The sequence below is a fragment of the Musca domestica genome, unplaced genomic scaffold, assembly GCF_030504385.1.
Source record: "Musca domestica strain aabys unplaced genomic scaffold, Musca_domestica.polishedcontigs.V.1.1 8, whole genome shotgun sequence".
Taxonomy (NCBI): domain Eukaryota; kingdom Metazoa; phylum Arthropoda; class Insecta; order Diptera; family Muscidae; genus Musca; species Musca domestica.
The window spans coordinates 7,719,141-7,746,072 of record NW_026712409.1 but is presented as its reverse complement, the minus strand read 5'-3'; the positions used below and the strand labels follow the sequence as shown (position 1 = coordinate 7,746,072).

The following is a 26,932-nucleotide window of genomic DNA, read 5'->3' as shown; positions in this document are numbered from 1 at the left end:
TTTTCAATACTTTTATCTGTCATAACTTGCGAAACAAGTTAGCGATGCTTAACAACTTGCCATATCTAAATATTTCCCTCAACCAAAAACCTGAGATGAATATGGAATTTATGATTTCGCATAAAATTGGATATAAATGTTCGATTTTCTTGTAATTTTGTCTGAGGCTATACATGTGAGGGTATACATCTGTCGGCAAAACCGACAGATACTTTTTAACTTGCTTCTTTGTACATTTTGCTACTTTTTGTACCATTTCGTAAATTAATGCCTTTAAATACACATACAACGCCTCAGGGTATGCTTTAATTTTTTTTTTTACCAGCTGTTACCTCCCCTCTCTTTTGGAGTCATTCACCTACTACTTTAAGCTTCCCGGTTGAGTATTGGTTGTAACTAGAAAAGTTTCATTTTTCATATGTTCATTCTACAAAAATCGAATGTATTATAAAATATTTTTTACTAATCCAATTATCGATTACCTTTTTTCATGACAATTATTTTTAATTTATTATAATTTCTTAATAAATTATTTTTTCGTGAAAATTATTTTATATATTACGATAAATTATGCAGTTCCTCATAAAAAATTGTACTCATAATTTATTTTGATTTCAACCTTTATATTTAAATATCTACTTATATATAAGCATGCTGTACCTATACAAATTGCCTGCACTGTAAGCATGATTACACTCAAAATATTTCTTTGCTGTTGTTGTTATGTCACTACTATTCGCATTATATTCTTGTGTAAATAATAATATTTATGCATTCTCTCTTTCTCCCCCTTTTCTCCACCTCTTGACGATATTTGTGTTTTACGAAAATCCAGGTGAATACAACAGCTACGCCAGTCAAGAGCAGACAAAATTCCGATTTTGTACCCAGCCTAAATAACAGACAACAACAACACAAACAACAAACACAACCCCAACTTCAGCAGCAGACCTCGTCAGCATCAAATTCTACAGCTACACCCCCTCCCATACCCAAACGAACATTCCACTCAAAATTTACCTGGAATTCGGTGAATAGCTGTGGCAGCATTGCTTCATCGAACGGTGGAGTCGATTCCTGTGGTGAACCCACACCACCCTCATCGGCTGCATCCCTCAACCAGACACCCAACAAACAGGGCAAACAGCAAACCACAACTAGTGGCACTGCATTCGTCTATCCCCAAATTCCATTGCAAAATTTGCCCTCCACGGGACGGGCGACAGGTGGTGGATCGGCTGCAGGTTATTATGCCAATACAAACATCGAAGCCAATAATCCGTTGACAAATACGTCTGGCGGCCATCTGTTTGTTGACTTGAATGCACGCTCCGCATACTCGGATGGTGGCAGTGTTACAGGTTACGACACCGGTGGTCTATCCGACGATGACCGCATGAGTCTGGAGAATTCAGTGTTCGAAGAGTCATTGAACTCCACGCCCGTCAAGCTATCACATAACTCCTCGAGTAAACTATTCAACGGCACCTTGGCTGCCAAAACCCTGGCAGCCCTGACCGGAGACGTTTGCACGGCACTCAAACGTTCTAATCGCTCGTCCAGCAGCACCGTCGACTCGAGCATTACCTCATCGTCTGGCTATGGTTCGCACAGCGAACGTCTGGCATCCACCTCGACCACAGCTGATTTTCGTAGTCGCTTCTCCAGTGTTGATACTCAGTCATCGCTCGACAGTTGTCTAACGGAGAAAACCTCCGCTGATTCACCGCTGGCCAAGGAGTCATTTAAAATGGAACGTTCGATGAATTTAAACGAGGTGATGCTAAATTTGAATAACAATGAAATGAATGCCGTCACCTATGGCCAACAGACAACAGTCACAGCCACAGCAGCAGCGAATATGGCAGCAAACAACAACAATATCCAGCAGATGAGCCACAACAGCAACAATAAGTTGCCCATAGTACCGGTACGTGCTCAGCGTAAAACTGGCCAGATGCCACAATCACAATCGGTGTCACCTGCCAAGCAACAGCAGCAGCAGAGTGGTGGGCAGCAAAAGCTGGGCAACCAAAGTCAGTCCCAGCAATCGCTTAACAATAGTATCGACTCCAGCAACAAGGGTGGCTCCACGGTGCCCAATTCAACCTCAACATCGTCCACAGCATCGGCAGGTTCCAGTATTTCAACGGGCTCGTCGATGTCTATTTCGGCCTCTGGTTCAGGCAACTCACCCTTGGCACCTCCTGCAACCCAACAGCAACTGCAGTCACAACCGCCGCAACACAATACAGCTCAACAACAGAAACGTCCACCCATACCACCAGCCAGAGTACAAAACTTTGAAATGCACGATTCCTCGGCCCCAATGAAACAACAACAACACCAGCAACAACCACCCATGAACATACGTAACCAATTGAATCGCAGCAAACGTCCACCTCCCATCCAGTACCCAAAACTGCATCAACGCCAGGATTCGAATTTGTCCAGCGATAGCTTCTCGGTAACCTCCAGTCCGGGTTATAATTCGAAAAATCTAATGGATGCCCCACTGCTGCAGAATGCATCGCGCATCAATAAGAGTGGTGGGGCGGCAGCGGCCCTCCGTCATCAGGATAGCAGTGATGCCTTTGGCATGATGACGACATCACGTTTCGGCAGCAATGGTCCCGTTGTACCGCCACGCCACAAATTCAATTTCCGCCAAGACTCCAATATATCCAGTGATAGCTTCAGTCAAACTTCCAGCCCTGGTTATAATACGAAAATCATGGAAGCGCCACTGCTGCCATCGCTGTCGGTGAAAAGGTTGTGCAATGGTAAGTTTTCCGAGAAAGAGAGGAATATTTTTTGCTATACTCCTCTCGATCGATTTAAATTTTTTGGAAAAATAATTTGGGATAAATTCGTGCAATTGGTTTAAGAATATTTTTTTCCAGGATCGTCATGAGATATGTTCGGGTATTTGTAAGGCAATATTTTGTCCGGATTATTAGGCTCTATTCCTGGATTTTTCAAAAATATCTGTTAATGAAAATATTCAAGGATTATCCATAGCTTTTTATGAGGATTTTCCCTACATTTGTTTACATAATTTTTTCGGAATTTTAGGTTCCCATTAGCAGATTTTATCTGGGACATAGGGTTACTATGATTGGATTTCTCTGGAATATTCTTTCTTGGAGTATTTTCTAGGATTGTTAGAATTTTTTTAGAAAATATTTTTTTTAAGAATTATTTGGTTTGTGGATTTTTTTAGGATTATTGGCCCCAGTTCAGTAATATTTTTTGGATTATAAGCCCACATTTCCCTTAGCTATATTTTTTAAGAATTACGTCCCAAGACGTTTATTTTTCCAGGTGAAGTGGGTTCCTATTCATTGATTTGTCAGTGTGTTTATTCGAGAGGTATCTGGTTTCTATCTTTAGATATTAAAGGGGTCTCTATTCATCGATCTTCAAGGGTTTTTTTCGATAAGTGGATTTGTGATTTTTAAAGAGTATTTTTTCGAGACGTGTTTGAGCCTTTTGGAAATTTTAAGAGTAGATTTCATTCATTCCACATTTTGGGACTTTTGTCCTCATTTAAGTATTTTCTTACGAATGTATTTTTCGGGAAGTATTAGGCTTCAATCTGTGGATTTTGACGAATATTTTTGAAGAGGTATAAAAACAAGATTTCATAAATTTTTTTTAGAATATTTTTCATGGAGTTATAGAGATTTGTTTGTGTTTTTTTTTTACAAACATTTTTTTGAGGTCCACCAAAAGATCTTTAAGAATATTTTTTTGAGGATAATATTTTTAGAATATTTTTCAGGAGTTATAGAGATTTGTTCGTTGTTTTTTTTTACAAATCGAGGATCCTTTTGGTGGATCTTTAAGAATATTTTTTTTGAGGAGAATTAGATCCTTTTTTTGGGATCTGGAAGAATATGTTTCGAGAAGTGTTTGGTTCTGATTCAAGGATTTTTAACAAATATATTTTTTCCAGGAGTATTAAGGTGAGGGTGCATATTCAGGGTGAGATAAAAAAAACTGCAGCCATAATTTTTACTTTTTTTTTAATTTTATTGAATGAAAACAAAAAATGTCGGAAATAGCATCAAATGTTAGAATAAGTTTAGATTTGCTCGAATTGGTCATCTTTGGCAACGAATTATGGCCTTTAACGGCCAATGAAACCGTCACACGCTGCCCGAATGTTGCTCTGCGGTATTTTGGCCTATTCCCGGTGAAGCGCTTGCTGGAGGTGATCAACACTTTGGTATTTTTTAGTGCCAACCTTGCCTTCCTTTGGCACGAATTATGGCCTTTAAACGGCCAATGAAACCGCCGTCACACGCTGCCCGATTGTTGCTCCGCAGTATTTTGGCCCATTCCCGGCGAAGCGCTTGCTTAAGGTGATCGACACTTTGGTATTTTTTAGTGCCAACCTTGCTTTCCAAAATACTCCAGACACAATAGTCCAAAGGATTAGTATCTGGAGATTTTGGTGGCAATTGTGCGCTGGAAATGAAGCGAGGAACCTCATTTTGTAACCACCATATTTGTGGTGGCGCGTGCTGAGTGCAATGGTGCCGAGTCCTCTTGGTCTGCGGCCAAATGGTCTCCAAGGTCTGCGGCCAAAATGTTTGCGTGCCAAAGGCTTTAATACACCCTCAAGAATATTTTCGCAATAATATTCAACATTTATTCTGATGCCACGGTCGATTAATACGAGCGGAGAGCGGCATCAGCTGTTATGGCGGCCCTCACCATCACCATGGCCGGCGCTTGAGTTCTGGTGGCCAATCGAGGGTGCCCATTTTCAGCTGACCTCTTTGGCAAGTAAACAGGATCAGTTTCTTTGTTTACAAACTGCTGGACATCGAATGTTTTCTCATCGGAGAAAACCAAATTCGGCAGTTCACCACTTTCGGCCAAGCGAAACAACTCTTTAGCTCTTTTGAGTCTATTTTCTTTCTGTTGCGGTGTAAGTTCTTGCACTTTTTAGAATTTCAATGGCTTTACCCCGAGCTCATTTTTCAATATTTGTCGAATGGAATATTGCGATATTTTCAGCTCATGAGCCATTTTTCGGCCACTGCGACGCGGGTTTCGATCAAGTCGCTTCTTTACTTTTCGAACCATTTCTGCTAATGTGTCTCTTTTTTATTCCGTCCACTTCCTTGACGTCGGGCTATGCTACCAGCATCACGGTAACGAGCGATGGTACGAGACACCAAAAGATTTATTCACATTTAAATGCTGGAGTGCTCTAACGATAGCCACTTTGGGTTTTCCAGCCAAATATAAAGAAATCACACTATCACGCTTGAATTCCATCACGAATAACTTTTTTTCTGGAAAATGCACACCAAAATGCTTTTGTGCGCTTGTAAACAATATAATGAGCTGTCACTGGAATAATTTTAACTGATATCGGATGAGTGGCTTAGAAATGACAGCAGTCTGAAGTTGGTTGCAGTTTTTTCATCTCTCCCTCACCTGTTTTTTTTTTCAATTTTTTCCATTGAACCTGAATTTTCCCCATTCTTAGATATGTCAAAAATAAGTTTCTTTTGTAGATTTTTACTTCTTTTTTATTCGGATTATCCAGACTGAATATCCCTATTCGAGGAAACTTCTAGGGTTTTTAGTTCTCTATTCTTGAATTTTTTCTACGATCATTATTTATGAATTTGGTCGCTATCATTAGGTCCCTATTATTGGAATTCCCTAAATTATTAAATCCTTTATTTGCAGGATTAAATTTTCCCTATTCGTAGATTCAAGGCATGAATTAATGAAAATTTTAAAATGGCCATAACTCCGTAAATAATGACATTTCGGCGTTTTTAGCTATTATTTGTGATCACTTTTTTAGGCATGAATTAATGAAAACTTTTCAATGGCCATAACTCCGTAAATAATGACATTTCGGTTTTTTAGCTATTATTTGTGATCACTTTTTTAGGCATGAATTAATGAAAACATTAAAATGGCCATAACTCCCTTAATATTGACATGTCGGCGTTAGATTTTTTTCCTATAATTAGTAGAGTTTAGTAGGGGTTTTGTCAAAATTAGTAGATATATTCGGGCATTCCTTACAATATAAGTTGATCCCTATTGTGGATTTTTTTTTCTTGTAGGATTTTTGGGTCCCTATTCCCGGATTGTTTCTTAAGAATTTAGGGTCATAGTAAAATTTGAATCTTTTAGTGTCATATATCTATCCTTTAGCGCCTAATGGTATGCAACACACAAAAATACAATTAGAAGTGGGATATAGATTATTCAAGATTACAATACATACGCTACTTGGCATCATAGAATGACAGATTAATGTTAAAATTATAAAGGAAAACAATGGCAGGATTTGAGTACTACTCCGACATACCTTTATAACCTATCAATTATTATGCCACGCCATAATTCAAAGCAGTTTATGTATCGTTAACTTTAAACTTCACTAACATAGAAGTAAGGAACGCCATCTATATGTAGGTTTTTGTGGAGGAATATATACAGAGATATTGTTTTTTGAACTCCCCATTTGGATAAGCAATTTCTTGCCGAACTGGGGAATACAGTTCCAGGCCAAATATACGATTTCTAACGATTTAAACATTTTCCTTTTTTTACTCCATATTTTCAGTACCTACACCCATTAATATTAAGCAGAAATTCCAAAATGAAACCATCGATGAAATGGAGAACAATGTACCCATGTCACCGATTACGAAATGTGTTTCCACACCTGCCAGTCTACAGACCATAGTACGTTTTCAAAATGGTGCTCCGAATACAATGTCCTTGCCACATCAGGTTTGTGAAATACTGAGACTTTCTCATTTCTAAATTTCTAATCTTTTTTTTTTTCCCATCCCCACAGATCATAAATCGCCGTAAGAGTTCAAATCCCTACATAACCAATGGTCGCTTGAAATTCCGCCTATTTCAAATTTTGATAAATGCCTTGGCTCTATTGGCCATTGCTGGAGGTTTGGCGGCATATTTCAAGGCCTATCCCACCATTAAGTTTGTGAACAAGACCATCATCAATACCGTACATGTGGAGGATCCCCAGAGTAAAAATCCCGCTCCCGGCACATGTCTACCGATTATTGTGAAATTTTGTCAAGGCCCCCAAATACCCTATAATTTTACCGTGTTCCCCAATTACATTGGCCATTTCGGCCAGCTGGAAACTCAAGTGGTAATTGTTGTCATCTGTTCGAATCTAGAATTTTGATGATTTTGTCTTCTTTTTCCGGTCGCGTCACTTCTCTTATTCTAGGATATGGATGCCTATGAGGCCTTAGTGGATGTGCGTTGCTATGAGCTGGTGTCGTTGTTTTTATGTACCTTATTTGTACCGAAATGTGGTGCTTCGGGTGCCACTGTGCCACCCTGTCAGTCGTTGTGCACGGAAACAATGCGTCGCTGTGGTTTCTTCTTTGATGTGTTTGGCCTAAGTCTGCCGGAGTACCTGAACTGTAAGCTGTTCAAAGATTTCGAAAGTCCCGAGGAATGTGTGGGCTATCAGGAGGTGCAAAATGTCATGTTGGCCTCGGCGAATCCCAAGTGTGATGGCTTTAAGTGTGACAACACCCGTTGTCTGCCCAAGGAGTATGTGTGCGATGGCAACTTGGATTGCATGGACCATGCGGATGAGAAGAACTGCAAAGTGTGTGACAAAGATGAGGTGTTTTGTGGCAATGGGAAGTGTATAACCTTGGATCATATATGCAATGGGGTCATGGACTGTCCCTATGGGCAGGATGAAAAGAATTGCAGTGAGTATTTCATGCGGAGATTTATTGGTATTTTTAGACCTGATTTGTTTTTGTTACCATTTCAGTCCGCCTCAGTGAACGCAATGGTGATTTGGGCAAAGGTGTCCTAGAGGTCTACCGCATGAACAGCAAAGAATGGACCCCGGCCTGTGTCAAGAATTGGGATCGTGCTGTCTCACCCTCGGCCGTTTGTTCCATGCTGGGCTATAGTGCAGTGAATGCCACCAGTGTCATTACCCAAAAAACCCATCGTCCACTGCTGACCTCGGTAAATGTCTCTACAGACATTTGGAAAATGTACGCCAAAAAGAAATCCAATTTAATTAAGGAGTTTTCGAACTGTACACGTTCCGAAGATTATCCCATTGCTGAGTTGACCTGTTCTAACTTCGGTAAGGGCTGCAATGAGTTTTTGCGAAAAAAAAGAAAAAATAATAAAAATATGAATGTCTTTCAGAATGCGGCAAAGTTAAGAGAACAAGGCGTAAGCTGTCACGACGCATAATTGGTGGTGCTAAAGCTCATCCTGGTTCCTGGCCTTTTCTGGCAGCCATTTTGGGTGGTCCCGAGAAAATATTCTATTGTGCTGGGGTGCTGATATCCGATCAGTGGGTTCTAACAGCTTCCCATTGTATTGGCAAGTAAGTTGAAAGGGGAATTTAGCAAAGGGGGGACAATTTTATAAAGTTTTTATCGATTATCTGATTCAAATTTGTACTGCCTAAATAATATTGGCATCAAATATTAATACGTCCAGAATATAAATATTCTCTCTTCAGAATAGTTTCCATAAATAAAAGGCTCTTTAGAATGGCTAAGTATATATAGAAAATTTCCTAAAAAGTTAGGTTCTGTAGGACCTAACGGATTCTCATTATATTGACAAGAAAGTTCGAAGGAGTTCTTATCAAAAGTTTTGAATAAATCAATTTTGGGCAATGGATTGAAAAGTGTTTATGATATATGATTCGAATTATTCCTGCCTAATCAAGGTTGGTATCTTAATATTAAAAGGTTAATGTAAACAGAAAATCTTCGGAATATAGACTAACGCGGTCTTCCGTAGACCTTTTAAAGGCTACTGCGCGTTCATGGAAGAATGGCAAACTATAAATAGAAAACTTTCTTAAATGTTATATATAGAATATCTGCATTGGTTGAATGTTTAAAAGACCTCCCGAGGGGATTTCAACGATTCCAAAGGCTTTTTATAAATCGAGTCGTTCTAAAGGTATTTCAAAAATAAAGCCTCTAGAAACGCATTATTTTAGAATGCTTATAGTTTGAAAACCTCGTTAATGTCTACCAAAGACATATTTCCAAAGTTGGAAATCAGTAGCAAAATATTCTTAACTTCTGAGAGAGATTCCAAATTCCTTTTAAAGACAAAATATTATCTAAAAACTCTACTGATGAAGACCTGCGGAATGTGTTTAGGAAAGGATTTAAATGAGCCTTATCGAAAACTCTCATAGTGTTGCTAGCATACGTTCTCTAAAACTTCTTAACAAGCTTCAGGTTAGTCGTGATAAGCTGCAGCTCCTTTTCGGTGAGCTGGGGGTATCCCCATCGGCATATCGACTACAGTAGTTTACTACTCGCCAATGTACTTTTTTATACCTCGTTTCCTTAGATTTGACGTTCTTGGTGTCGGGAGAGCTCAGTGGCACTTCCATTTCATCAATAAAGACTTTCATCCTTAACGGTCCCATATCTGCAAAAATTTGTCGGATTGCGAATTGCTGTCTGACTACACTATCGTTTATTAGGTCCACTGTCAGAGTATTGTGGTCTTGATTTAACAAATTTTTCTTTGTCGTCGTGAAGGGACTGATCTCTACCATGACATGGTCTTCATACCATGGCAAGGACTCGGTAGCTAAAACTGATATTCGTTGAGGCACGCAGGTATCAACAAACCTCCGTAAGAATGCAGTCGGTACCCTGACTGTCAATCTGCAACAATGATGGGCTCGTGGTCGCATAACAGAATTAGGGGATTCTCTTTACGTGGGGACCAGCACAGAGGTTTGGCAATTTTAGGGGCGCCGAAACATCGTCTCGTTAGTATAAGGATCACTGAACCTGGGGGTTTTAAGACGAGACTCTCCCCCCTGAACGCGTCCATCAATCAGTTATGCTCCCCGAAGGTTATTTTATATAGAATTACTTCTATCTACAAAAGATCTATTTAAGGTCTTCAATCTGTAGAAAACTTTTAGAAAATAATGTCTTTAAAATATATTGCGACTTCCATAATGTCTTCGATAAGTGGAAAGGTCTTCCAAAGGTACTCGATAGATAGTTATCTGTCTAGAGCCCAAAATCTATTTATCAGGGGTTTACTTTTTTGTTAATTTATTTAGACATTATGATCGCCTAGACCTCGGTCATATGGAGCATAAAAAATTGGGGTTTATTTTCATTCTCTGGTCGATCATAACCTCAAAAATCAATTTTGGCAATTACATATGTACATGGACACTATACTAAAGATATAACAAAATTTCCCCCTTTACTTCTCTTTTCAGTCACACGGTTATCGACCTGGAAGATTGGACAATACAGCTGGGAGTTACACGACGCAATTCCTATACCTATTCGAGTCAAGAGGTTAAAGTGAAGACAGTTATACCCCATCCCCTATATAATACAGCGATAACACATGACAACGATATTGCATTGTTCCAGGTAAATGACAAATATATTACGATATCCATCAGGGAAGTTAATCCTTGTTCTGTTCTCAAACACTTTCTAGCTTGCCAAACGTGTATCTTTTCACGAGCATCTACTGCCAGTTTGTTTACCTCCGCCCAATATGAAGCAATTGAAACCCGACTCAATGTGCACGGTTATTGGTTGGGGCAAGAGACGTGATAAAGATCGTAAGTATTTTTCCGAGAAAATTTCCAAATTTTTTCAATCGTTCAAAACCCTTTTAATTTAATTGAGCTGTGGGTCCTGAATATATTTGTATAATTTATTATTTATTTATTTCAGCTTCTGCAACATATGAACCCATTGTCAATGAAGTCCAAGTTCCCATTATCCGTAGAACCCAGTGTGACGAATGGCTGGATAATTTAACTGTGTCCGATGGCATGATTTGTGCTGGCTATGAGGAGGGTGGCAAGGATGCATGTCAGGTAAGCTGTAAATGACAACCATTTGTGGTTAAAGTACCTCCTCCTACCAAATATACCAAATATACTAATTTATATCGCTAAAATTATCAAAATACCGAATATCGGGAGGTACTGATATTTGGGGCTATACGAAGACGTTGACATGCACAGACAATTTTTTGTCCTAAGCTGTAGTATCCATAAAGAACTTCAAGTGCCAAATTTAAAACAATTCCGGTTAATAATGTCGCTAAAATCATCAAAGTTCCGAATATCGGGATGTACCGCTATATGAGGTCAATACGGAGACGTGGACCAGCATAGACAATTTTCTATCATAGACTGTAGTATCTATTACGAACTTCAAACACCAAATTTGAAACAATTCCGGTGAATAATGTCACTTAAATCATTAAAATATCGAATATCGGGGAGTACCGTTATGTGAGGTCTATACGAGGACGTGGACCAGCACGGACAATTTTCTTTTATAGGCTGTAAGATTCATTACGAAGTTCAAATGCCAAATTTGAAACAATTCCGGTGAATAATGTCGCTAAAATTATCAAAATTCCGAATATCAGGAGGTACCGTTATATGAGGGCTATACGAAGACGTGGACCTGCACATACATTTTTCTGTCCTAGGTTGTAGTATCTATTACGAACTTCAAATACTAAATTTGAAACATTTCCGGTGAAAAATGTCGTTAAAATCGCCAAAATACCGAAAATACGGAGGTAACATTATATGGGGGCTATACCAAAACGTGGACCTACATGATCCATTTTCAATACCAAAAGTCCTGCAGATATAATATACATTTGAGTACAATTTTATCAACCTACTTCATTTCGTCCGGAAGCTAGAGTGATTTCCACAGACGGACGGATAAAGAATATATATACACTGTCTAGTCTAAAATGTATGTTACGAGGTGTTACAAACGGAATGACAAACTTAATATATTATATTATTTATTTTTACATATTATTTATTTTTAATAATATAATATCTATATTTGATTATTTTGTTATTAATTTTTTTATTGTTATTATATTTTTATTTATTTTAAGGGCGATTCTGGTGGTCCCCTGCTCTGTCCATATCCCGGTGAAAAGGATCGTTGGTTTGTTGGTGGCATTGTGTCGTGGGGCATTATGTGTGCCCATCCCAAATTACCCGGAGTCTATGCAAATGTCATAAAATACGTACCCTGGATAAATGAACAGATATTGAAATATTCACGTGATGAACCCTTTTCAAAATATGATGCACATCCTGGTGGTCCAGATATTTTGTCGAATTTGGCAACGGTGTCGCTGAAAAGTCGACAAACACCCAAGGTGCATCGCAGTCCCATGGATATTGATTATTATGATAGTCAAGAGAGAAGTCAATGGGGATAAGGGGTTAAAATCCGAGAAGTGAAGGCAACAAATACTTAAAAAAATAACTAAAAATTAAAAATATTAAAAACTAATATATTTTTGCTACTGGTTAATGGAAATAAATAGAAAAATATTTTGTTTTTTTCAATAATTATATAGAAACCGCAAGAGAAACACGATATTGTCAATTTTTTTACAACAAACAAAACAAACATATTTTGGGTCAATTTTTTACGAAACTAAATTCCTGAAGAACTATTAAATTATTTAAAAATAAAACAAAAAAAAAACACACTTGGCATATTCACACTACAAACCTAAAACACAGCATATCCTTTGCAGACATATATATATAAAAAAAAAAACAAACAATTTTGTAATATGAAAAAATAATACTAACGAAGTAAGAAGACAATAAATGTATTATATACGAAATTATAGTTTAAAATAAAACCAAAAATATATATGAAATGATTTATGTTATAGAGCATAGACTCCAAAGAGTTCTAAGAAAAAATGTTAAGATGACAAAAAGAAAGAAAAAAAAAATAAGCCAACTACTAAATATGATAAATGTGCTATCCTACAATAAAAGCTTATTAAATTTAGATATAATATACATATACTCAATATTTATTATGACGACATATACACACATACACTCAAAATGTGCTAGACAATAAATACATATGAATACTATTTTTATAAGTTAAAAAAAAAGAAGTAACGAAACAAAAGTCTCTAAGATAAGCTCTAAAATATATATTATAAAAATAAAAAATGATGTGAAAAAGAATGTAATAAAATATAAGGAACTATATGACAATACTATTTACATGCATAGATGAAATTGTGAAAAAATAAGACAATAATATATATGAATAATATTAAATATTAAAAAAAAAAGATAAAACTTGATGACAATATGGAAAATTAACTCAAAGAAAGAAAAGAAATAATTGTTTAATAATGTCTATAAAATAAAACATATTAGCTAAAAAGGTGTAAGGACAAGTTCCCTAAATATATTACCAAAAAATATACCATACATGGTAACATAAATATATAAATATATAATAGAATTAAAAGTAGTAATACAAATTATTAAAATAACAAAACTGCAAAAATAAATGTCAATGTTATTGCTTTACTTTTTTGACAGGAATATCCTTTTTTGTATAATTTGTCAGGTAAATTAACCACAAATGGAATTAAATTTAAGGAAATTAGACAATATTTATACAGAGGCTTGTTTAAATTGGAGACACGGTTTTATAACTTAGAACAAAATTGGTAATATAAGGTTAAATTGAATATGCATAATTCCCACAGAATTTGATTGAAAGAAAGTGTTATGTATATGTTTAGAACATTTTAAAATATTTTTTATATATATTTTTTATAGCAATTATTATATTTTGTAACATTTTTAGGGTCATGGAGAAAAAACAATTTCAGGTCGGCAAGTTCAGGTTTTCGCCTGGTATAAATAATTATAAGTTTTGAAAAATCGACTTATTACTCAAATTGAGAAATATTTACATTCCAACCTTTGGACACCGAAGTTGTAAGGGTAACGCCCAAAAATAGACAATTTTATGGTAGTTTCTGGCCATTTTGTATTTTTTTTTTTTTTTTTTTTGTTTTTTCCCGTAGGCAACCATTAATTGCAAAGAAGTTCCCTCTTAGCTGCGTAAGGTTAATTCCTCTCTCTTCTCTTAAAGAACTGCTGCAATTAACTGATTAAGAATAACTATTTATACATTTCATGAAAAGATCTTTGGGACTTTTTTGGTATTTTAGTTTATTCAGAGGAACCTGTTCTGTAATTGATAATCCACGATGGACCTTACTTAAATTTGTTTAGTTTACAAACCGTCGTTATTGGAATATTTTATAGGAATGTTCATTTTCAAAATATTATAAAAGATTATACCCTCAGTCACATGGCTAGAGAGGGTATACATCATTTGATGCGGCCAAAACGTACCTCATGGAAATAATGGTTAAAAACCCTGGGTCTCTTTGGACCAAATCCGTTTCAGCCGTTTCTAGCTGGCTGGTGTGCATGATAACTTTTGAAGGGAGTATCCGATTTGCTCCAAACTTGGTACATCGTAATGTTATCGTCAAACTTAGATCGAATTCGGAGATGAGCACTCCCTCTGATACTTCCCCCACAAAATATCAACATTTTTCGAAGAAAATAATTTACTTTGTTCCATCTTAAGAGATATGTTGTGAAGATGATATACATCTGCCAAACCCCTTCTGGTACCTCACCCACAAAGGGCCACAATTTCCAATAATTTTATCTGTCATAACTTGCGAAACAAGTCAGCGATTCTTTACAACTGGCTAAGGGTATGCATCAGTCGGCAAAAACGACTGCTACTTTTTAACTTGTTTTCAATAAAATAAGTTTTCTCAAAATATATATTACGATTGGTTTTTACAAGGTCTACACACTCCCGAAAAAATCTGCTGATTTTGTATAAGAAACTCCACAGATTTTTTATAATCGTCCCCCTAGAAAGACTATTGTTTTTCTTGAACAAGGTCTAACCATCTTGTCCTAAACTAATATATTGATTTGATTATGAAATTCACTGCAGCATACGATTTACCCATCCAATCTGAGATTATCAAAAAAATCTTAGATAAGAGTATTTAATTGTAGACCATAAAAAAATGTGGACTTACTTGACGTTTTTTATAAATGTTTTCCTATTGGAAATTGTTGTTCCGGAGGTCTGAAATAATGCGTCAAATTTACTGTTTTTAATGGTTCATGAAATTCGAGAAACTTTCTTAGATTACTAGGACTGTGGTTTTTTGAAGCCCAAATACCTGTTTAATTTTTTATCTCAGTTTCTTTCTTTGAAGAACACATTTTCTGTTATTGAATTCTTAATAACATTCTTTTTTGGCTTCAGGTCAATTGAAACATCAGTGTTTTATTTACATAATTTTTATTTTTCTTTTCCAGTATTTCGACTGATTAAAATCAAAATTATATAAATAAAACACTAATGTTTCAATAGACCTCAAGCCAAAATAAAGTTATTAAGAATTCATATAAAACAGGTCAACAATAAAAAAAACAACAACATTTTTGTTATTGTTAGGACATTTTGGGATCCTCTATTGTTTTCATTCGATAGGCTTAAAATGTTGCAAAATTTAATAGTAACATTGAAAAATAAAAGAATTATAACTTGAGTTTTTAAATCAAAATTGTGAAAAGTTATAAAACCGCTGGTAGCCAATTTAAACATGACACCTGAAATAAAAAAGAAATTAATTAAATATTAAAATATTAAAAAACAAAATGATTATAATGATTAATAGTAATTACATAATATGTTTTACATATAAAAATTATGATTAAAGAATACAATAAGAAAACAATAAAAATGCGTGGGTTTCAGCTTTAAATAAACAATTAACACACAAAATCAATAAAGAAAACAAAAATAAGATGAGTGATTTGTATACATCTATCTACATACATACATCACTTAACATTAAACAAAAACGCTCTGTTATAATTAAAAAAGAAAAAAAAAAGAATGTAGTGAAACTATTATATGTTTAAAAAAAATTATGAACAAAGAAAAATGGTACTAATTTTTAAGACATCATTTTGATGATACATTCTACATTATATTACAAATCGTTCTTAAATCGATCTGTTTTTTTTTTTTTTTTAAGTTTACTTTAAACATCATTTTATTTTGCATTTAGTCGGCCCTGCCCGACTTTTAGTCTTTCTTTACGGGTTTTTCATTATTCCTTTGTTAAATTTATTGTTATATATCCTAAATTTTGGCGATTTCTAGTTTATAAAAGACCTCGACAACAGCTGTCAAGTTTTTAAGTATTTTTTTTTGCCAAAACATCACGCATAACATCACTAATTAGGATAAATACAAAAAACGTGTTTAGATTGCTATTAAAACTATGTGAGCTGAGCTTATACAAAACCAAATCTAGATTTAGAATAAAACTTTCATAAAGGCCTATAAATTCCATGTGGCAATACATGGGGAGAAGCCTCCAACATTCTTGAGAAAACCAAAAAATTAAAATTGTCCTAATTTTGTACATTTTTTCTATTACAAAAAAAAACTTATATCCCTTCTTCAAATGTATTGCCACAAAAGGATACCACCTATCGTAGTTAAAAACATCAACATTCCTTATTGAAATTGTCATTTAGTTAATTTCCATTTCTTGGCATTTATGTTCTATTTACGTTCACATATTTCGCTAATCATGCACAAAACAACAATACTTATAGGATAGGGGTGATCTTATGGTAGAAGAATACAGGTAGATGCATCAACGCTTGGCAACATTGATATGTCAAAAAATTGTAAATGTCTTTTCAAATCTAAGCAGATTTTTATATTTTTTTCTTATACGACTTCATTCGGAGGTTATTATAATACGCGTTTTTCAATTTTTTTCTAGTTTTTGAAATAGTTTTTCATTCAACATTTTCAATTCCAAAATTGGGTTTTAAAGTTCATTGTCCCAGCAGCTGTGTCGATGCGTCTACCTATATTCTTCTACCATGGGTGAACTGTTCATCCCTATAATATCGCTGTTGTTGGTCTCGTCGTATTCAACTCAAAAAAACTATTGTAGCTTTATAATTTCGAAAATGAAGTGTTGTATACATGAATTTATATTTACATATATAATATTATAATATATAAAAAACATAATGATATAAAAAACTCAAAACTTAAACTGAAATAAAAAAACAATAATTAAAACTTAAACTAAAAAAATGAAACTATATACACATAACATAATCATATATATTATACATATATATACATATTATATATACATATATTTATAGGTATTATATATATATACTGATAACAAAAAACACCCCCTATTTACTAGGCGACAATAAATATTAAATGCAAAAAAAGCAAAAAACTTAATACGAAACTGAATTAAAAAAAAACAAAACTAGTAGGTGTTCGCTTTACACAATTATATATACAAAGGAAGAAATAAAATAAAAAATTGCTAGTATTTAAAGAAAAATTAGGTAATTTCTAAAAACCAAAAGAAATTTAAAGTTGAAATACTACCCCCCTTTGGAAAAGAAATAAATAAAAAAATGTGTTATGTACAATCATATATTATCATTATTATTATTTTGTATGTGCGTGTGATGAATAAAATGATGCCAGAGTAATCCCCGAAAATAAAAACCACTCCAACCGTAGCTACTGTAGTTGAAAAGTATCCCAAATAAAAATACATTTTTAGTTAAAACGCTTAAACGAGATAAAAGCTACGCATGTGATTTGTTATTTGAAACAAAAAAAAGAAAAGAAAATATAGAAATCAAACAGCTTTAGTGTTCCCCATTTTTTTAATATTTTCATTTGAAAATAAAACTTTATGTTCTATTAATAATAATATTTATAATTTCAAAAAAAAAAAAATATATTTCCACCAAACATCTAACAATAATTTAGGTTATGCCCAGAGTGGATCTAATTTTTAATGTATGTTTTTTTTAATATATAACTTTTAACGAATATTTTTAGGTTTTTTTTTCTTCTAAAACAGCGAAAGGTAACTTTTGGAATTTATGGAACTGCCGAAGGCAGTCCCATTATACGATCAAAAGGGAGACGTAAAAAAAACAAATTAAAGATGACAGAATAACTTTTTTAATGCATGATCAAATATAGGACTTTATAAGCATCCAAGCCATTCAAAGCGAAGTTTCTATCAATCCTCTGAATGTAGTCTGGGTTTGGATTAAAAAAATCTAATTCAGGGTAGTTCAACTTCGTCACAGCTATTATTGTAAAAATGACCTCGCTGACTTAACCAAAAACATGAATGTTGAGTTGATTTGGTGTTAGGAGTTCCCGCAGCAGATCAGCTTCTTGGGACTCTCTGTTGCTTTCAATGTAAGAATCTTGATTAGATTCCTTCTGAATTGGTGGGAATAGTTCTTCTCGAACTTTTCTACCAACACGAAGCTTCTCAGAACGATCCGGTTATGTGGCTCTTTGTCACCTTACTTTTTGTACACTTTCTAACTAATTTAAAAGGACAGATTAGGCAAGCTCTCCTTTGAGACTTCGAGTCTCACTGATGGACTTCAGTGAGTGACTAAGCTAGCTTCTTCCGAAGTGAAAATGGCCTGACGGACTTAAGCAAAAACATGAATGTTGAGTCAATTTCGTGTTAGCAGTTCTCACAGCAGATCAGATTCTTGGGACTCTCTGTTTCTCCCAAAGAAAGAAACTTTTTTAGTTTCCTTCTGAATCGGTGGGAATAGTTCTTCTCGAACTTTCCTACCAACACGAAATACAGCTTCTCAGAACGACCCGGTTATGTGGGTCTTTGTTGACCTACCTTCTGTGCACTTCCTAACTAATTTAAAAGAGCAGGTTAGGCAAGAGAGACTTTGAGTCTCACTAAAGATCACTGAAGTTCATATGGCTTCTTCCGAAGTGAAAATGACCTGACTGACTTAACCAAAAACATGAATGTTGATTTGATTTCGTGTTAAGAGTTCCCGCAGCAGATCAGCTTCATGTTACTGTCTCTTACTGGGTCATGTAGGTCCACGGTTTGGTATATCCCCCATATAACGGCACCTCCCGATATTGATAATTTTAGCGACATTATTGACCGGATTTATTTCAAATTTGGTATTTAAAGTTCATAATGGATATAAATAGCCTACAATAGAAAATTGTCTGTGCATATTAACGTCTTCGTATTGCCTCCATATAGTGGTACGTCCCTACTTTCGGTATTTTAGTGATTTAAGCGACATTATTCACCGGAATTCAAACTTGGTATTTGAAGTTGGTAATGAATGCTACAGCCCAAGACAAAAAATTGTCGGTGCCGGTCCTCGCTTTCGTATAGCAGCCATAAAATGGTATCTTCCTATTTTCGATATTTTGGTGATTTAAGCAACATTTTTCAGCGGAATCGTTCCAAACTTGGTATTTGAAGTTCGTTATGGATACTACAGACTAAGAAGAAAAATATCTGCGCAAGTCCACGTCTTCGTATAGCCCCCATAAGACAGCACCTCCCGGTATTCGGTATTTTGATGATTTTAGCGACATTATTCACCGCAGTAGTTTCAAATTTCGTACCTAAAATTCGTAATGGTTACTACAGCCTAAGACAGAAAATTGTCTGTGTAGATCCACGTTTTGGTATAGCCCCATGGTACCTACCCTAATATAGTGGCTACATTCGGTATTTTTTAAGATTTTAACAGAATTTTTAACGGATCTTATTTTTTTGAAAATTGCCAAATTCATTCTAAATGGTGAAGGCCAAAGTTCGGTTCGAAATTACAGCTTTTTTACTTGTTATATTTTAACATTGTTGTTGCAAAATAGTCAGGCTTCCTCCCATTTTTGTTGTTTTTATACAAACAGCGTTTATGGTATTTCCTGCCTCACCCCTGGTAAACATTACCATCTTTCTCCACCAATAACAATAAGCTTGACTATTTTGCAACATCAAAAGACTGTTCGATCTTTATATGTTTAAAATTTGAAGCCTCAGCAAAAGGTATATTTTATACTGAGAGATCGAAAGTTCCAAAGAATTTATTTAACTATAAAAAAAATTGTTTTCTATTTAAAAATATTTGTTTAGTTATATCCCACAGTTTTTTGTTCCATTTTCTGATTACATTTCAAATATTAATCTGTTTTCTATTAATGAGATTTTAGATTACTTATTTTAAACTCCATGGGCATAACTTACTAATTATATACACCGATAAACCCTTCCATTTTTACCAAGAAAAAACAAAAACAACAAAAATGCTACATATTCAAATAAAAGTGAAAAAACCAAGTCAATTCTATGTTAAAAGGGTTCATTACAACCACCACCAGCAGCAAAACATAAGCAAAACTAAATAAACAAGGCAAATAACTACATAAATACATACGTTAATATCGCAAAGTACATACACATATACAAAACAGAGAAATTAACTAAAACTTAATGGTAACTGAAAACGCACATGGTTCTGCTACACGTACTCCTAACTCCTAAGGATAATTAAATAAAAATATAAACAAAACACACACAGCTACATAACAACAACAAGTATGTAAACGTAAACTCGTGAAATAAGAAAACCTAAAACTAAAACAAAAAATGAAAACAACTTAAATGTATATTTAGAAAATAGTTGCTGTTTTATATGTGACATATACAAAGACAAAAACCAAACTATTGAATAATAAAAGAAATAAAATTTATTAGGAAAATTACAAACCAAAAAGAAAAACCGAAGATGGAGAGAGAGTTATTAATTTATTTATACACAGACAATAAGTAAATAAGTTTGGATTAAATGAATATACATTTTCAAGAGGGTGAAAAATTATAATAAAATTTTAAAAATACATATTTTATTTAATTTATTTTAATATATTGTCCATATTTATACCAAATCTAAATGCTATGTTCTTAGTTTTCTATTATGTTAGTATTTCACATATTTCAGGAAGGGCTTATTAGTAGTCAAGATTGGCTCTCCATTTTATGGCTTTGATGCCGCCTGCCTATCGTCATATATAGTCACTGGTCCTGACTGCCTTCTTGATTGCGAGAATTTCTGCCTAAAACTCGCTGCAATTGTCATTAATTTTAATACCCTCAGCCATATGGCTACAGAGGGTATATATCATTTGATACGGCCAAAACCTCTTTCATCGAAATAACGGTTTTAGACCCTAGGTCTCTTTGGACCAAATCCGTTTCAGGACATTTTGAGTCGATCTAGTGATGTCCGTCCGTCCGTCTGTCTGGCTGGTGCACACGATAACTCTCAAAGATAGTATCCGACTTGATCCAAACTTGGTACATCGTAATATTATTGTCAAACTTAGATCGAATTCGTAGATGGGCAATATCGGTCTACTCCTTCTGGTACCTACCCTACAAAACGTCAATTTTTTTTCAAAAAAAAAAAAAAAAAATTACTGCACAAAAGGGGAAAGGATAATCAGATTTTGCCCCAACTTTTCATATCCTAACGCTGACGCAAAGTGCTAGGTCAGGTGCGAAAATGGACAATATCGGTCCACTCCATCAAGTACCTTACCCAGAAAGGGTCAAATTTTTGAATAATTATAACTCTTATGGCATATGATGTAAAAGTCAAATTGTCTTCAAATTACACATATCACAATATTTTTATTAACCCAAGGTCTGGTGTGAAGATGGAATTTATCGGTCCACTCCTTGTGGTACCTCCCCCACAAAGAGTAAAAATTTTGAATATTCATGAAGCTCATAAAATACGAAATTAACATTCGATTTCATTCGGACTAGGTACATCTCTTTATTTCCAGCAACACAAGATCTGTTATAAAGATAGAAGAGATAGAAACATTCCTTCTGGTACCTCCCCCACAAAGGGTCAAAGTTTTGAATAACCAAAACGATTATAAAATTCGAAATAATCATATGGTTCTCCCTAAAGTACACACATCATGATATTTTTATTAATCCAAGGTCTGATGTGCAAATGGGATATATCGGTCCACTCCTTGTGGTACCTCCCCCATAGAGGGTCAACATTTTGAGTTTGAGAGAAGCTCATAAAACGCAAAATTAACATCCGATTCCATTCAGACTTGGTACATCTCAATATTTCCATCAACGAACCATTCTTTCTGGTACCTCACCCATACAGAGTTTAAGATACAAAACGCTCAAAAATGCGAAATAAGCCTCCAATTCTCTTCAAATTTCACACATGCAAATACATTTGCTAACGCAAAATCTGTTGTGAAGATGATTTATACCTGCAAATCCCTTCTGCTACCTCATCCACAAAGGATCACAATTTTCTATACATATATCTGTCATAAATTAGGAAACAAGTCGGCGATTCTTTACAACTTGCTATATCTAAATATTTCTCTTAACCTGAAATCTGAAATTTATGATTTCGTTTTAATTTGGATATAAATGTTCCATTTCTTGTTAATGATTAAATTTTGACGGAATACGCCAGCACTGGTGCCTTCTCCCCTATTGGCAACGTCTATGTATACATGATCGACCTGGACTCGATCTCATGGCACTGTGATGTACATCCAATATACGACACGTAATCCAAGTACCACAGCTCTTTCCTATGGCGTTCCGACATGCATAGAGGACAATGAGATTCGAAGATAGTTTCAGTGGCACACCATTCAGCACACTTGGCAGCAAAAGTTTGTCTACTTTTCGTTTTCTCATTTTCATAGATAATCATATGTTGAATCTGAATCCTCTATTTCTCCTTAGTTAATCGATACAGGATCACTTCCTCAAATTTTTCTTGTAAGTTATATCCATTATTACTTATTCAAAATTCTGAAATCTTAAAGAGAAGAAAAATGTTAAAAATAAATTTCATTTCACGTTCAAATTGGTTTAGATTTGATATAATATGGTCATCAGGAATTTTTAGTTATTTTAAGGCAATTTCTACAAAAATTATCAAAAAATATATATTTTAATTTCAATTCAAATCTTTTTTAATTAATAAAAAGAAAGAATGATGCACTAAAATGTCTTAATTTCCACAAAACATAATATGATATTTTTTATACAAAAATCAACATCTTTTGTTAAAGAGAAATTAAAACAACAAACAAAAAACCGTAGTAAATGTTGAAATACGAAAACTATTTATACCAAAAAAAAAAACACAAACTAGGAAACTAAATGTTTAAATACAAAGAGAAAAAACAAAATCCAACAAGGCAAAGATTTATATTAACCCCAAACAAAAGCCTAATGAAAAAATGCAGATTATTCAAAAACAATAATGACTACAAAACAGCTGAACTAAATTTTAGAAAAATATGAGAAAAATACATGCAAACATATTTACAAAAAAACAAATAGATATGCTACAATTTTAATTACTCTTGAGTTGATTAGATACAGCACTTGTTGAAACTGCAGCACATTCTTCGATTCTCAAAACATGTTATCTTCAATTTTTTATAAAAATCACACTGGAATACATAATACACTTTTCAGAGCGTATTAAAATGGACTCTACTCTAATGAAATGACAATAATTTTCCAAAAAATAACATTTTGTTTGCTATTTTTTTATTTACACCCATTTTTTCTTTTCGAAAACAGAGTGCAACAAATATCATCATATTTAATTTATACAAAAAAAAAAAAAAACATAATAAAAGGTATATTATATACACACACACACTAAAGAACAAACTTCAATTGAAATGCTATACAAACATGCAAACATTACATACATATATGTATTTAATGCTAATAACAACAAAAAAAGGAAGTATACACAGTCAAACAAACAAACCAAAAAATATATATCAAATAAAATAAATATCATATACATAAATGTTGAGCAAAAGAAAAATGAATAAACAAAGGATAAAAACAAAAAAAAATGAGCAAACCGAGTTTTCTTCTTATTTTTATAGTGGTTACAATTAAAAGGTAAGTTCAAAATTAACCCAAAAAAGGAAAATAAACTCATGATTTCAAACGCCCATTTCAGTGCCCTTTGCTATCTTTCAAGCACACATTTTCAGGTATTTTTACATCTACTATATTATAATTTATATTTTTATACATTATTATTATACATCGTTGATACTTGTATATTATTCACATATTATAATATATACTTCCCCTTATTTTCTAATTATTATCAATTTTGCGTCAATTCTTCTGCTTCATAGCATAGCTCCTCATCCATTTAAAGAATACCAAGAATTTTACTCACCCATTTATATTCCAGTATATTTAATATCATAAAAACTTTTTCCTGTTTTTAACATTTGTTATATTTATTAACAGATTTTTGTTTCTTAATTTTAAGTGTTTTTTTTATTAAAAATCTATAGGAAACCAATTAATGTCAGCTGTATAAAAATAAATGCCACAACAATGTGAATAACTGTGAAGTACCATTATATCTGAAAAAAAAAAATAAAAAAATACAAAATTAATAAAAATCTGGCTAAAGTTAATTTAAAAATGATAGAGTGTATGATATGACTTCGAGAAGCTATCGATATTCCCATATATCCCAAGTTTCACCAAATGTAAATTCGTTTGAATTTTCAAGAATCCATCCAATCCGAAAGAGGCATTTCTTGACTGTATCTGTTATGCGATACCAAATATCACTGTCGTGGAGGGTATATTTCGAATGTAAGCGACCAAATCGGATGAAAAATATATATTTGAGAATTATCATCAAATTTGAAGTACTTTCTTCGAGGCAGCATTCGGTCGCAAGTGCCAAAATCCACCTTATTTGGCCTGATATTAACCATTTGGTGCACAATAAAATATAAATTGGAAAGCTATATCTAAATTTAGGTCGATTATCACCAATTTCAATTGGGTTCGTCCTTGAAATACCTGGACACGCGGATGATCATGCACAAATCGACTCAGAATGTCATTCGATTTCCGTCCGTCCGTCCGTCTGTGGAAATCACTCTAGCTTCCGAACGAAATGAAGTAGGTTGATAAAATTTTACCCAAATATGTATTATGTCTGCAGGACTTGTGGTATTGAAAATGGGCCATGTAGGTCCACGTCTTCGTATAGCCCCCATATGACGGCACCTCCCTATACTCGGTATTTTGACGATTTTAGCGACATTATTCACCGGAATTGTTTCAAATTTTGTATTTGAAGTTCGTAGTGGATATTGCAGCGTATGGCAGAAAATTATTTGAATATTTGAATTTTTAACGGATTTTATTATTGTTTAAATTGCCAAATTCGTTCAAAACGGTGGATATTCAAAGTTCCACCCGGCCGAAATTACAACTTTTTTACTTGTTAACATTAAACTTTAGTCGGAAATTTTTTTCCAAGAAATCTTATCTCCTTCCAGTTCTACAAAGAATCTCCACAAAGACTTTTCCAGTAATTTACCAAAATTCTTCCAGCTGCTTATAAAGACTCCGATTAAAAAGGCTCATTAACAGTCCTCTATAAAGACTACCTTCCAGCCCTCTATGCTTTTTTCCAAGCAACTATTAATTTCCTTTACAGGTCTGTTAATATTTCCCTCCTCCCTCTATACAGACTATTTTCAAATCTATGAAAACTCACATTCTATAAAGGCTTTTATCTATTCTCATATTATTTTGTCGCTACAGCAACTTTTCTCGCTCATAAAGAAATACAATTCTTATTGGTTGCCGCAGAGGACTCTCTTCTCCTTAATTACTTATAAATTTAATCATATAAGTCTTATTTATCAATCTAAAAATGAATATTATTAATATTAAAACGTTTTTCTCTCAATAAGACCATATTCTGCCTCTCATCAAAAATTTACACATTTTGTCGTTTTCATTTCATTTTTGTAGTCTAAAATATAACCTCATAATCGCCTTAATCAATTGGTAATTTAAAACGAAAATCTTTCTGTTGTCATAAAAACTCTACTCCAAATGTACCTCAATCAGGTTCTCTAACTAAAATAATTCTTATCTGATCAATAACTTACGGCTGGCTAAGCCATAACTATTAATATAAAATCTTTAATTCTTAAAGTTGGCCTTCGAGTTAGTAATTTCTAAATCAAGACTCATGCTACAGTTTCTTGAACTTTGGACCCATTATCAATGCTTCCACGTATTCTCCTTTACTTTCAACTTACCAAAGATTCTATAGAATGTGTTAATGTCTCTTAAATGAAAGATATCACTTATTATAACTTTGTACTGTCGATTTGAGCAGAGTTATAACTTCTTTCTGGTCTGGGGCTTGTATAACAGCTGTGCCCGAGACAATCATGTTTGCACCAGCCTAAAATTAAAACAACAACAATCAATAGTCGAAATCAACTTTCCATAAAAAAATGTCGTACCTTGGCACAACAGTCAATGGTCTTGGGTCCAACGCCACCATCAACTTCAATATCCAAATTGGGATAATTCTGCCTTAGCCATTCCACCTTAGGCATCATGTCGGCCATAAAGGCCTGACCACCAAAACCAGGCTCCACTGTCATCACCAAGGCCACATCAGCCAAATCCAAATATTTCGATATAGCCTCGACTCCTGTACCAGGTTTAATGGCCAAACCCACTTTCATACCAGCTTCTTGGATTTTACGGCAAACTGATTCGATATCATCTTGTACTGGTTCAACATGGAATGTATAAAGATTGACACCAGCATCGGCCATTGGCTCAATCCATTGTTGGGGTTTCGACACCATCATATGGGTTTCGAAGAAGGCATCTTTAATTTTGTTGCGCAAACACTTGACCACGGAATGACCGAAAGTCAAATTCGGAACAAAATGACCATCCATAACATCCAAATGTAAATAGTCCGCACCATTGTCCAGTAGACGTTGAGACTGGGCAGCCAAGTCGGCGAGATCGGCATTTAGGATGGATGGACCAATTTTAGCTTGAACAGGCATGGTTCAACTTGTGGGCGAAGGAAGACTAGTCAAATGAAAACGTGATAACGAGACAAGTGAATGGTAGCAACACGTGCAATAATAAAACAATGAATTAACAACATTCAGCGTGAATAAATCACAATCATTCACAATAGATTGATAACACCCGACCCGCATAATAACAAGAACTTTAT

The 26,932-nt window shown here is 34.3% G+C and overlaps 2 protein-coding genes across 4 annotated transcripts in view; one reads left to right on the top strand and one right to left on the bottom strand.

The window, feature by feature from the left end:
• LOC101894853 (uncharacterized) overlaps positions 1-13,549 on the top strand; it is a 185,760-nt gene extending 172,211 nt beyond the window's left edge. For 2 of the 3 annotated variants that reach the window (XM_059131014.1, XM_059131013.1), the window contains 10 exons: positions 836-2,783; positions 6,608-6,777; positions 6,845-7,168; positions 7,250-7,748; positions 7,814-8,140; positions 8,206-8,389; positions 10,280-10,439; positions 10,510-10,636; positions 10,752-10,897; positions 11,953-13,548. In XM_059131014.1, coding sequence (XP_058986997.1) covers positions 836-2,783; positions 6,608-6,777; positions 6,845-7,168; positions 7,250-7,748; positions 7,814-8,140; positions 8,206-8,389; positions 10,280-10,439; positions 10,510-10,636; positions 10,752-10,897; positions 11,953-12,285 — 4,218 coding nt within the window. In that variant the 3' untranslated portion in view covers positions 12,286-13,548. Of the gene's footprint in view, positions 1-835; positions 2,784-6,607; positions 6,778-6,844; positions 7,169-7,249; positions 7,749-7,813; positions 8,141-8,205; positions 8,390-10,279; positions 10,440-10,509; positions 10,637-10,751; positions 10,898-11,952 lie in introns of all 3 variants that reach the window. The other variant, XM_059131015.1, reaches the window with a different exon arrangement.
• A 10,566-nt stretch (positions 13,550-24,115) lies between these two features.
• LOC101894695 (ribulose-phosphate 3-epimerase) lies at positions 24,116-26,862 on the bottom strand. Its single transcript, XM_005178970.4, has 3 exons — positions 26,193-26,862; positions 25,983-26,131; positions 24,116-24,272 (listed from the first exon to the last, which is right to left on the bottom strand). The coding sequence occupies exons 1-2, from the start codon at positions 26,754-26,756 to the stop codon at positions 26,027-26,029; spliced, it is 669 nt and encodes a 222-aa protein (XP_005179027.1). The 5' UTR covers positions 26,757-26,862; the 3' UTR covers positions 24,116-24,272; positions 25,983-26,026.
• Between the last annotated feature and the right edge of the window lie 70 nt (positions 26,863-26,932).

Bases quoted from the DNA above. Each gene is read 5' to 3' on its own strand.
- LOC101894695 (XM_005178970.4), bottom strand. From the start codon at position 26,756: ATGCCTGTTCAAGCTAAAATTGGTCCATCCATCCTAAATGCCGATCTC. The intron at 26,132-26,192 runs GTACGACATTTT...TTTTAATTTTAG, and splicing joins CCATTGACTGTTGTGCCAAG to GCTGGTGCAAACATGATTGT.